The sequence below is a fragment of the Pituophis catenifer genome, unplaced genomic scaffold, assembly GCF_029215685.1.
Source record: "Pituophis catenifer annectens isolate HBS135680 unplaced genomic scaffold, rPitCat1.0.hap2 SCAF_6, whole genome shotgun sequence".
Lineage (NCBI taxonomy): Eukaryota > Metazoa > Chordata > Lepidosauria > Squamata > Colubridae > Pituophis > Pituophis catenifer.
Window position 1 is genome coordinate 53,688,860 of NW_027256886.1, and position 12,821 is coordinate 53,701,680.

The following is a 12,821-nucleotide window of genomic DNA, read 5'->3' on the forward strand; positions in this document are numbered from 1 at the left end:
CACTTAAATTATCTTCTCGGAGAACAGCTGCACCAAAATCTATTTAGTTATCACCAAATGTTGACCACCAGAGGAAATAATTGTATAGCCCTTAAGTATAATCATATTCAGAGCTTTGCTAATTATTCCAAGATAACTTGTTTTGAATTTAAATTCCTTGATTTGCATCAATAAATACCATCAGTTTGTTTTATCATTGTTCAGAGATTAACTCATCCTTTGTAGTGTCATAAATATAAACTCATGGTTTACATAAATAAGATAAATAACCAACAAAAAACAACTGAGATTGGAAAGCTTGGCATATTTTTTTCAAACTAATCAGTGGAATGTGCATGGCTCTGGTTTTAATAACTCCTGACCAAGGCATTAATTTGTTGTTGTTGTTGTTATAACCATGAAATTAAAATTCTGCTAATTTTTTGAGAAACACGCAAAGACATGTGCATGTTTTTCCCAGACCTGGCAATCAGTGGTGGGTTGCTCCCGGTTCTGTCCGCTTCTTTAGAACTGGTAGTAAAAGTGGCGGGAGGCTCCGCCCACCCACCCAAAGTCATATTGGATGATCTGTGCATGCGCAGAAGCTTCTGCGCACGCGTGCTCCCATTGCAAACCAGTAGTAAAGGTAAGTAGAACCCACCCCTGCTAGAAATGCACAATGTTTGAAAGAATTAAAATTTTGATTCATTATAAATCAAAAGTTCTTATAAAACAGAACAGCATAACGTGTTTTTTTCTGTTCCAATTCAACGTTAAATAGTGTTTTCATCAGAATTGAATTGGTGGATTTACCAGCTGCAGGGTAAATATAAATAATAAATTCTCACCTAATGCTTGAGTAATTGAGTGAATAGTAAAACTAATTCTGAAAACTTGAGATGGAGTTCTGTTTTCAGGGAGGAAGGTATCAATCCAAAATTTAAAACTGTGATTTGTAAATATGTATACATAATTTGTTGTATCTGTTCAAGGTGATTAACCATAAAATCATAGAATGTAAATGTAAAAAGATACCTTGGAGAAGAGGTCCCGAACCTCTTCAACTTTAAGCCTGGCAGACTTCAACTCCCAGAATTCCCCAACCTGCCTTGGAGAACCCCTAGTCAAACTCACAATCCATTGCAGGAATCTACTACAGCAGGGATCCCCTTCCCCCGGTCCATAGACCGGAACCGATCCATGGCATGCCAGCAACATGGAAAGCTTCATCCGCAGGATGCAGGCAGCATGCAAAACTACTCCCCATCCGGTCCACAGAATAACCTTTCTCCATGGAACCAGTCCCTGGTGCCCAAAAGGTTGAGGCCCACTGCATTACAGCATTCCCCATCATTGAATATCTATCCTCTTCCAGCTAATGAAAACCCATCACCTCCAAGTCAGCCTATTCCAAGGATGTCTGAATAGCTTTAATCTTTAAGAACATTTTCCTGATGTCCAACCAAAGTCTACTTCTCTGTGACTTAAACTCATTGTTTATTGTTCTGCCTTATGGAACAATTCTGAATATCTTCAGATACTGACAGACAGCTGTAATGTCTCCCTGCAGTCCTCTTTTCTCCTGGTTAAACAGATATGGTGCCTCCAACCGTTCCTATTGTCTTCTAGAAAAAGTCCAGTTGGTCAATATCTTTCATAAATGTGGTATCCAGAAATGAACACACTATTCTACATGCAATTTGACTAGTCTGGAATGGAGATGTTAATATTATTTTTCTGTTGATGCAGTCTAGGATTTCCTTTCCTTTTCCTTTTCCTTTTCCTTTTCCTTTTCCTTTTCCTTTTCTTTTTCCTTTTCCTTTCTTCTAGTCTACTTTACTCTACTCTTCTCTACTCCCCTTTCCTTTCCTCCTTTCCTTTCCTTTCCTTTCCTTTCCTTTCCTTTCCTTTCCTTTCCTTTCCTTTCCTTTCCTCCTCTCCTCTCTCCTCCTTGCAGCTACATCATCCTGTTGTTTCATTTTCCATTTGTGATCCACCAAGACATCTAGGTTTGTTTCCACTTGCCCAATATGGACACTTCATCCTATATTTATGCCATTGATTTTTTCTGCCAAATACAGATGACATTTGCCTCTTCTGAAATTTATTTTGCTGGAGTTTTGGCAAAATAATTCAGCTTCTTAAAATCTTCTAAGTCTTGGTACTATCATCTATCTTTGTGTCATCTGCAAATTTAGTAATCATATTTTCTAACCTCACATCCAGGTCTTTTATAAATATGGTCAACAGTACAGGTCTAGGAGGATCTATTTCTTTAAAATTATTCAGACATTGTTGCAACCATCATGCAATGTCTTTATAAAACCTGTAGCTGCTGAATCTGTATAGTAAAAAGTCAGTTGGTCAATAGATGGCAGCAAACAGTTTGATTAAGATATAGCAATTCATCATCACTCCCAGAGCATTGGAATGGATGCTTCCCATGTTTCTGTTCAATATTAAGTCAACACCTTCTTTCAGGAAGGATAAAATTGTGTAAGTTTGTTCACACAAAAAGAACGTGACACCTCAAAGACTAATATATTTATTGTGACTTAAGTTTTATTTGATGTGGTCAAGTTCGACTTCATCGTATCCCTTAAGCATGCTCATGATTTGGGGAAATGTATTTGCACATAGATATGGACGGGGGAATGAAATTGTAATGTCAAAGAAATAGAATGCCAAACTTATGGATTGTGACAAATATATTTAAGTATAAATTATGTAAAATAAATAGTGACAATTCATAGAGCTGACACGTATTATCTTTCTTAACAGTTTGAAGATGTTTTAATGTTGTATTCCCGAACCACTCACATAATATTTTACCTTAGTTGAATGCATTTTAATATTCAGTTAACCATGTTTGTATAGCTTCCATAACTAGCATATCTTGATGTATGGATCTGATAAAGTGGGAGATGAATTCAGCGTTTCCAAGCAACTATAAATATTACAAAAATTTAGCAGGAAAGATTTCAATGACTTATAGAAAAGGAAGGAGCTATAATATGTGCCATGAAATACAATTTTAACAGATGCACAGTGCTACTTATATAATGTGCTGTACATAATATCTGCAATGTTTTCAGTAAAACATTAACCACTCTTGTAATGCAGCAAAATATTTTCATACATCAAGGAAAGAACAAATCCTACTGCCAGAGACTTTCACGGATACCAAAATGAATTTGTTAAAAATACATTTTAATCTCATTTGCTCCCCACTGCCAGGTTTGCATATGAATATTTTCTTGGTTGTGCTGGAAAAGAACAAGACAGATCTGGGGTGGAGAGTGAAACATGTCATCAGTTTAGAGTTCACAAGAGATCCAAGTCCAATTTTCCTTGAATCCCCCTGACCTTTATTTAAAACAAACATAGGGCTGACCATTATCCCAAAAATGCTTTTCAAAAGGCAACTGGACTTCCTTCGTTTTTTTTTTCTTGAAAATGTTTTGTTTTTCAACCAAGAAGCTTCTTCGGGGAGATAAAAAAAAAAAGAAAACTAAAAAAGTCCAATTGCCTTCTGAAAAGCACCTTTGGGCAACCATGACCTCGAGAACTGAGAATCTCTATAGATGTTTGCTGACCATTAGTTAACCAGATTCTTGTGCAGAGGGTTCAATAAATTATTTGTGCTGCAACCTTCGTGAATAGTCCTGATTCTTTGTGCTTGACAGGTTGCCTTTTGTTTGTGTGTTTGTTTTACAGAGTCTCCATTTGTTTGCTTTGCTTTGCTTTTTGTAGCACAGTTTGGCTGTTATTTTCAACACAAAAATACTGCTGGTTTCAACATTAACATTCAACATTAAACTCTTGTCTGTCATGAGACCAGGTGCACTTATTGATCAGATAACCACACTTACAGTTGCACTTTGCCCAGAGGGAACTACTCTCCTGGGCCAGACAAGTAATTTTTTAAGCTCTTCCCTAAAGCTATCGTGAAGCCAGGCATATATAAAGGGATTATAACAGACAGAACTCATAGCAAACCAATGGCAAACCAGTTGGATAAGGCTGAAATAATAAGCATCAATTGCATTGATGTTAATGTCTCGGATAAAGTTGAAGGCGTGAAGGGGAAGCCAGCAAACTCCAAAGACTACAACTACCATGACCAACAAGCAGAAGGTCCTCTTCCTCCTGGCTCTGTCCCAGTCTGCCTGGTTTTTAGTGACACTTCCTGGCATCACCCTGTTTTTTAGTTTGAGGGAGATCTTGATGTAGGAAATGAGGATGGCCAGCAAAGGAAAAAAATAAGTAATGAGCAGCAGGCACAAAGCATAGGTTTGTCTTTGGTGCTCTTGCTGCCCCCAGAACTCCTCACATAGGATGATGCCTTGCTTATCCAGCTCCACATAATAGGTATGTGCCATAGCTGGCAATGCTAAGCAGCAGGACAAAATCCAGATAAATAGGATCATATAAGCACTAAGCTGAAGGGAGACACGGCGTCGCAGAGGGTGTATAATGACAATGTACCGGTCAATTGCAATGGTGACCAAGGTGAAGATAGACACATAAACAGTCACCGGCTGCATGAAGTAGACAAAATAGCACATTGTGCTGCCAAAAATCCAGCCCCGTGGCTCAAACACATAGGCAAGAGTAAGTGGGACGCATGTGGTGCACATCGCCACATCTGAAAGGGCTAGGTTCCCAATGAGGAAGTTGGTGACATTGTGCATCTTCTTGACATGCAGAATGACATGGACCAGGAGACAGTTACCTACCATCCCGATAATGACCACACCTGTGTACAACAGGATGATCAACAATTTGAGTCGCTGCACCAGCTGCAAACCCTGGAAAAATATATTAGTCCCATTTGTAGCAGAGTTGAGGGCTGCTGCACTGGTGTTTGTAGGAAGGGTGCTAGAACCTTCAAGTGATCCATACATTTTGGCCTGTAAGATAACAAAACATAGTTGTAAGTATGTTCTTCAGGCATAATCCACTTATTCTGATTGAGGATTCGTGTTTCTAATTTGTATCTCATTTACATTTACATTTTCCAAATCTGCTTCTTCATATTATAAGATATTCATTTTTAGCATCAGGAAATATGTGTGCACACAAATACACTCACCCACATACATGCACATATATTTTATTTGTATGATTTGGTTACTCGTTTTACTGTTTTACTTTTGTTTGTCAGAGAACAAAAGAAGAAGGGCCACAAAGAAGTGTGAAAAAATGATAAAGGAAATATATATTCAGATTGCTAGCTTTCCAAACACAATATAAAATTAATATACACACAAATTAACATGCCATGATTTCTGACTTCTAAACAAGTAAATGGACACATACTGTATTTTAAAACAAGTTTCAGCCCTTATGCTATTTAATGTTACCTATGAGATTTAATTCCAGACCTTCCTCCTCTACCAATCAATCTGAATTAAGCTGTTGTCCTTCCATGCAGCCTGCTGTTTGGAAGAGTGAAATGAGTTTCAGAATCAAAAAGGAAGTGTCAGAGAAACATGGATGACTGGTAAATTTTGACTTTGACCATATCTATGACTTAATTCATCCCCACGCCCCCACCCATTCCTTATGGCCCCCAACAGATGAATGTTTTAAAACCAATTGTTAAGAAGAAGCAGTTTTCAAAACATTGAAGGCATGGCAGATAGAAACAGTTCAGGAGGGACCAATGGAACACCTTTTAGAAGTGTGTGTGTGTGTGTGTGTGTGTGTGTGTGTGTGTGTGTGTGTATGTGTGTGTGTGATATTTTCAGAAATATTCATGCCTCAAAGATGTCCTTATCAGTTACTTTTGATTTCCTTTTGCCATGTACTTGATGAAAGATGACAAAATTTTAGAGGAAAATTAGAGTAGACCTACATGTTGGAAAATCATAAACATTAAAGTATTTGATTTTCTTAAGATGGAGCTCATTCTTGCAAATTGACACAGTTGTCTTGGGTTGGTCTTTTAGCAAATTGACCGGAAAAAAAGTATGGCATTCTAACATCTCCTCTTCCCCCCCACACACATACTAGTCTTGAAAAATTATTCACAATAATAATACAATTCCAACAATATACAATCCATCATCATGCAAATAATAGACAGTGATAATAATAATGATGATCTAAAAACTGAAATAAATTGTTACCAGCCTATAGTTTTTCAAGGCTACCTGTAACTGTCTGATTATTGTTTCATTTTCCCTAGTGGAAAAAGCTCGTTTATTTGTTCCTATCATCTAGTAAGAGAGCATAGATTGAAGATTTAGAGATAGTATTCCATCCAATGGAATGTGCATGGAGAGGTTTTTATTGTACTTATTAAATAGAATGGAAAAGTATCTTAAAGTCTACTTGCTGGAATCTAGTAGAAATTAAAAATCACCATGTCATATCTCTTCAAACAGTATAACTGTTAATTACGATTCTCTTCCACCATAATTTTCCTTTTTAAACTGATCTTTTCTCAACCTACATACTGATATCCACTTCAAATTACCATATCCATGTTCCCACATCCTACAGAGTGAAATAGTTAAGTAAATATGTAAATAGATAGCCCCGTAGATCCATTTCTATTTCTGGATCTTTTATGAATTGCACTTCTGGGAACAATTTGCTTAAAATCAAATTGCACAATAAAATCATATGAAATTATTTTTGAAAATCTAACTGCACCTGGTAGAGGTTGGGGTCAAATTTATAATTAATGCTTTCAGATAAGTTTTTGGTTTTTTAAGTTACCACAGACAACAGAATGCTAGGAAAAATGCAGGTTACAACAAAGCATATAAATGTGTGCTTAGAGAGGGACATGAACCAAGGCAATATATAATTTATCAATCAAATATTCTCAAGAAATATTTAGGGGCACTCCAGAGGTCATAATGAACTGCAATATACTTAGTCATAATAAGCATGCAGCTGATATAGAAATATATAATAACAAAAACCTTACTGAACATCAGAAATAGGATTCAAAACATCTCATTTCTCCCCTACCGTTACTAAGGTAAGCTGTCCTATTCGTAGCGAAGGGAGGAGAGTCCTAGAGCTGGCATCATTGTCTTCCTGAATCAATATGCTGTGCCTGGCTTGCAAAACCAACCAAACTGTTTGAAGAAGAGTTTAAAGGGACAGAGATCAATTTTGCTGGTGTGGCATGGTCCGCAATGACTCCCCTCCCCCTTTTCCTCTTCTAATTAACATATTAAAACTAGACTGAACCGATGTTCCTTGTCCCAAAGGCAAAGCTTACTGAAACTCACTTTATTCATTTGAGTTTAATGTTTGCTTTAAAAAGGAAAAAAGGAAGTAAAGGCAAAAAAATATCCATTATTAATTGATGCTCAAGACACATTCTTCCCCATGCTCTTTTCCTCAAAATTCTTCAATTGGTCTATTGAGAGACCTGCAAATGTTCAGAAATACTTACTTAGCATCTTTAAAACATTTAGCATGCCTAGAAGGTAATAAGCAGCATGCCTGATTAAATTACTTTCATTTTTTAAAATTCCTAGCAAAATATATAGAAAAAAAATAATTGAAGCATAATGGATGATCGTACTGCAACGGGAGGCTTGTAAAGAAGGACTTGCCCTGGTTTTTTTTTAGTAATTTCATTAGATGAAGCTATGGGTGCTTTCCGTGGTTCTGAAAATATCCTCAGAGCTCTTGTAAAAAGTGTCTTCTCATCGCTATCTGGCACCAACATACTTAATGAACTGTTATATTGCCTGATAGAAATTATGCATACAGAAACAGCTGGGGACATGCTTCACCCTCATTGATCCCTGACAATAGGAGGAAACATAATGACTTCCATTTCATCAATGCTGTTCCCAAATTGGTCAACAGCTGAGGCTTTGGGGGGATATTTACATTTGGCTATCAGTGAAGAGTTTGGTTTTTCTTAAAGAATAATTAATGTTGCTTTATCAAACAACCCTAGCACAAAATTTATTGAGCATACTATTTTATCACCAGTCTCATATGGAAAGTTAAACATGTTCTTTGGGGCCTATCGCTATGAATAAAAAAGACATCCCCAAAATCTGTCACTAAACACAATGCTATTGAGCAGAATACCTGAACAGTTTATGAACAGATATTAATTAATTAATTAATATTCTCTAAAGTTCCAGTCTTGTGGCTGCAGAGGGGTGATTTTGAACCACTATTCCCTCTTTCTTAAATATCATCAGAGTTTCTTTTATAAATCAATTAAACTGTGTGTCTTTAATAATATATTTCTGGCAAGAAACAATGAGATGTGTAGGCTACATATTATGGTTTACTTTACAAAATCTGAGTCTCAAAATGTTTTTTGAACAGCCATTCGTATAAAAACACTTTTCAACTTCAAAAGATAATCAACAATTCTAGCTGAAAATTGACCTCAATAGTCAAATTGTGTCTTATGAATTTGATATTGTATGTACAACATAAATAAGAATGTGACAGTCTTGCTGACTAAAACACATCTTTGATAGCATCCTGGGCCCATCAGTTGTTGAGAAGCCAATATGAATAAAATTGGTTAGGGGAAAAATAGTACTATTCTACCCTTCTTCCACTGCCAAACGTAATCCAATAGTATCCACTTCTATGTTTCCAAATTCCATATCAGAGCTTCTTGTTTGTTTCAAAAAAGAAAGTACAATCCAATACTTTTCAGATTCATTTAATTTTTAAAAATGGAAATCTTGTTTGTGAAACTTGTGAACATTAAACTGTATCTTTGAACTATTGCAAAATTCATATTTTTCTCTTTTTCTTTTATTTATTCTCTTGTTCTTTTATTAGCTAAATATGAGAAACAATACACAGAATTATACAATAAGGAGGGTGGATAGAAAGCTTAAAAAAGAAACAAAGACATATAAGGTATACATTCACACACACACACACACACACACACACACACACACACACACACACACATATATGTGTATATAATAATATATATATTATTTTTATTTTTTTTATTTTTCATATTTGTATACCGCCCTACTCCCGAAGGACTCAGGGCGGTGAACAGCCATAATAAATAAATAAATAAATAAATAAATATATTTATATATATTTATAAATATGTTTTCAAAATATATATATGTTTTCTCAGGTTTTCGCGGGTGTTTGTATGTAGGTCTTGCCAACCTCTATATGGAATACTTTGAAACCCAAGCTCTAGAAAAATCTGATCACAAACCCAAACTCTGGCTCAGATATGTGGACGACACCTTCATAATCTGGCCACATGGGAAAGAAAAACTGGACAACTTCCTCACACACCTCAACAGCCTACACCCCAAAATACAGTTCACCATGGAAACAGAAGCGAACAACCAACTTCCCTTCCTGGACGTCTTAGTCTACAGAAAATCCAATGGCTCCCTAGGACACACTATCTATCAGAAGAAAACACACACAAACCGCTATCTGCACGTACTCTCACACCACCACCCTGCCCAGATCAACTCTGTAGCCAAGACACTCATTTCCAGAAGAAAACGCTTAGCTGACGAACAACACCTAAAAACCGAACTACACACTCTCACTAACGTACTAACATCCAATGGATTCCAAAGAAATAAGATCACCAACCTAATCCAAAAAGAAACCCCCACTAAAATCCAAGACAGAGAACAAGAAAACGGCAAAGCCCTCCTCCCATACATAAAAGGCACCACAGACAGAATAAGCAAAATCCTCCACAAACATAACATCAAGACAGCATTCTGCACAAACTGAAAAATATCCACCATCCTAAGGAACCCCAAAGACAAAATTGAGTTACAAAATCAAGGAGTATATGAAATCCCATGCACCGCCTGCCCCACCACATACATTGGACAAACCAACAGACGAATAAGTGCACACATAGAAGAACACAAGAACTCAGTCAGAAAAGAGGAACCAACTTCTTCCCTGGTCCAACACCTTAAAGCCACAGGACATGATATTGACTTTAAAAAGACCAGAACTATCACCAAAACTGAACACTTTAACAACAGAATAATCAGAGAAGCCACATAGATAGAAAATGCCCACACAGCATGAACAAACGAGATGATACCTCCCGCCTACCAGCCATCTGGAAACCCGCCCTTATTGACAAACGAATCCCTAACACGACGAATGACACCAGACCCACACTCACGAGAGCCACACAGGATGTCACCACCACACGTCCACGCAGAAAGCAGACTCAAACCCACACTGATAATGAGCCACGACCAAGGACTAGAAGCCAGACCGCAGCTGCATCATTAGCCACTTTAAACCCCTCCAATCCATACATGAAGCAGACTGACACCCACCATGAAGAGCTCGCACGGCCACAAACACGAAGCCAAACAACAACAACGCAGCTCACCAGCTCAAATCCCCCTGCAACTCAGACTAAGCTGAGCACAACCAAGCCCCCACCCAAACAGAACACACCCCCAGCCAATCAGAGCACAACCAACCCCCCATCCAATCAGAGCACAGCCAAGCCCCTAACCAATCAGAACACACCTCCACCCAATCAGAACACAGCCAAGTTCCCACCCAATCAGCTCACACCCCCACTAGCAGTTAAAAGGAAGAGACAGCTGCGATCTCACATTGCTCCTGGAAGCACGAAGCCGAGAACACCAGCCTGAAGATGACGAATGAGACTTCGTCGAAACGTCGCCAAGACACTTCCAATTCTACGTGGGAGAAGACCCGAATAACCAAAGACCTACATACAAACACCCGCGAAAACCTGAGAAAACATATATATATATATATATATATATATATATATATATATATATATATATATATATATATATATATATATATATATATATACTTACTTTTTCGTAGGTTTTATGTGTGTTTTTCTTTTAGCCAGGTTTTTCCTACGTAACCAAGATTTTTCTACAGCCCTAGCTCAGTGGAGTCACATCCACTCGATTCTGAGCTTTTTTTTTTTTTCCTTCTGGCAGCCAGCAGGCCCGATGCTGCCCTATGCTGCCTAGTGAGAGACTTATATAGATCTATTTCTGGCTCGTCAGCCATCATCAGCAAGCCACATGCACATCTCATGTATCCTCCCTGTAAAGGTACAGGTAACATGGATATAGCCATAAGCTAAAATGAAATAAAGTGAGATAAAATAGAGTAAGTTCAGATGAAATAAAAGATAAGAGAGTAAGACAAAATAGTGTAAGATAAAACAGGATGTAGAAACATACAATGAATACTAAAATACAAAACTATATATTTTATGTTTAGATGAATTCAAGTAGAGTCTGTAAATACTAAGCCCTTGCTGGACATAGAGATGGGAATGGAAAAGAAAATGCACAATATCTTTTATTTCTGGTGCTCCACAAACTCAGATTTTCTCAGAATATGCACTCGGTGGAGGTAACATTTAATAAGGGAGAAAACCCTCCACATCAACATTTCATAACCAATGTGCAATATTGCAATGTGAAATATTATAATGTATAATGTAACAAATCAAATAATTGAAATGAATTGCAATTAACTATTAAAAGAAATAAGATAAAAATGAGTGCTAATCAAAATACACATTCTATACAAACTGACAGGATGGTTAATTCATTAATTCTCCTTTTGCCTTTTCTGATCCACAGTAGCTTTTATTTTATTCATAAAAATGTTGAATTATCATGCAAGGTAGACACACAGACAGTTAGAAATAGAATATTCATCTGATCTTTTGGTTTAAGTTACAACTATGCGTGTATATTTTATAATCCACTTGATTTAAAAAAGCAAAATTGTAAGGTTCTCATTCACTCTGTGTGCCTGCTCATATTAACCAGAACACCTCAGCCCAGGTGAATGCAACACTTATTGCTTTCTCCAATACTCCCTGCTATCGTAATCAAGAGGAAAATTTAGTATTTCTTTCTGAGCGAAACCCTAGGGCGGCGATGGCAAACCTATGGCATACGTGCCAGAGCCCTCTCTGTGGGCACACACACCTTCGCCAGCTGCTCTTCTAGTTTCAGGCATGCACATGCACTCTGGCCAGCTGGTCTTCATGGGCACTGGAGCGCCAGAATATGGCCTGAAAAATGCCCAAAAAACAGGTCATTTTTCAGGCCATTTTCCAGGCTGTTTTTGGCCCAAAAAGGCCTGAAAACAGCCCGAAAAACAGCCCGAAAATGGCCTGAAAAACAACCTGGAAATGGCCCAAAAACTGGCCAAAACCGGCCAAAAAACAGGCACGCGCATGCCGGCCAGCTGATCTTCAGATTTCTGGTGCTCTGACGCACGCAAAGACTAGCTGGCCGGCACACATGCGCGTTCTGAAAACCTGAAGACCAGTTGCCCGGCGTGCGCATGCACACCGGCCAGCTGGTCTTCAGATTTCCGGCGCTCCAGCATGCGCACATACACGCACATTACAGTTTGGGCACTCAGTGCCAAAAAGGTTCGCCATCACTGCCCTAGGGGTATCTGAAGCATGTTATACAGTCACCAAGACACAAGCTAATGTCACTGTTTACTGGAAAACATATAGCAAACCAAAGAGAACACAAATGGATATTGGGATTAAAGGGAAAAAAATTGTATATTTCGAAAGTAAATGTAAAGAAAGGATCAATGCTACAGAGACTCGGGGCAACCTGCTATAAAAGAAATCTAGGAAGACACTGACTTTGTCCAAAATAAATTTTCAAGTACATGTTGAGTATTTGCTCCAAAATTCTGCGTGTGACTTATTCCTTCCTGAATCCTGGAAAATTCTCTGGACACAATATTCTGGAGTATGATCTGGTTTCATCTTCCCTTTTCCTGGCAAAACTCATGCTCGTCTGACTATTTAACCTCAGGAAGAGGAAGGA

At 37.8% G+C, this 12,821-nt stretch overlaps 1 protein-coding gene across 1 annotated transcript; it reads right to left on the reverse strand.

The window, feature by feature from the left end:
- Positions 1-3,833: 3,833 nt before the first annotated feature.
- On the reverse strand, positions 3,834-7,324 carry LOC139318404 (prolactin-releasing peptide receptor-like). The gene is made up of 3 exons (XM_070945835.1): positions 7,298-7,324; positions 6,967-7,077; positions 3,834-4,892 (listed from the first exon to the last, which is right to left on the reverse strand). The coding sequence occupies exons 1-3, from the start codon at positions 7,322-7,324 to the stop codon at positions 3,834-3,836; spliced, it is 1,197 nt and encodes a 398-aa protein (XP_070801936.1).
- Between the last annotated feature and the right edge of the window lie 5,497 nt (positions 7,325-12,821).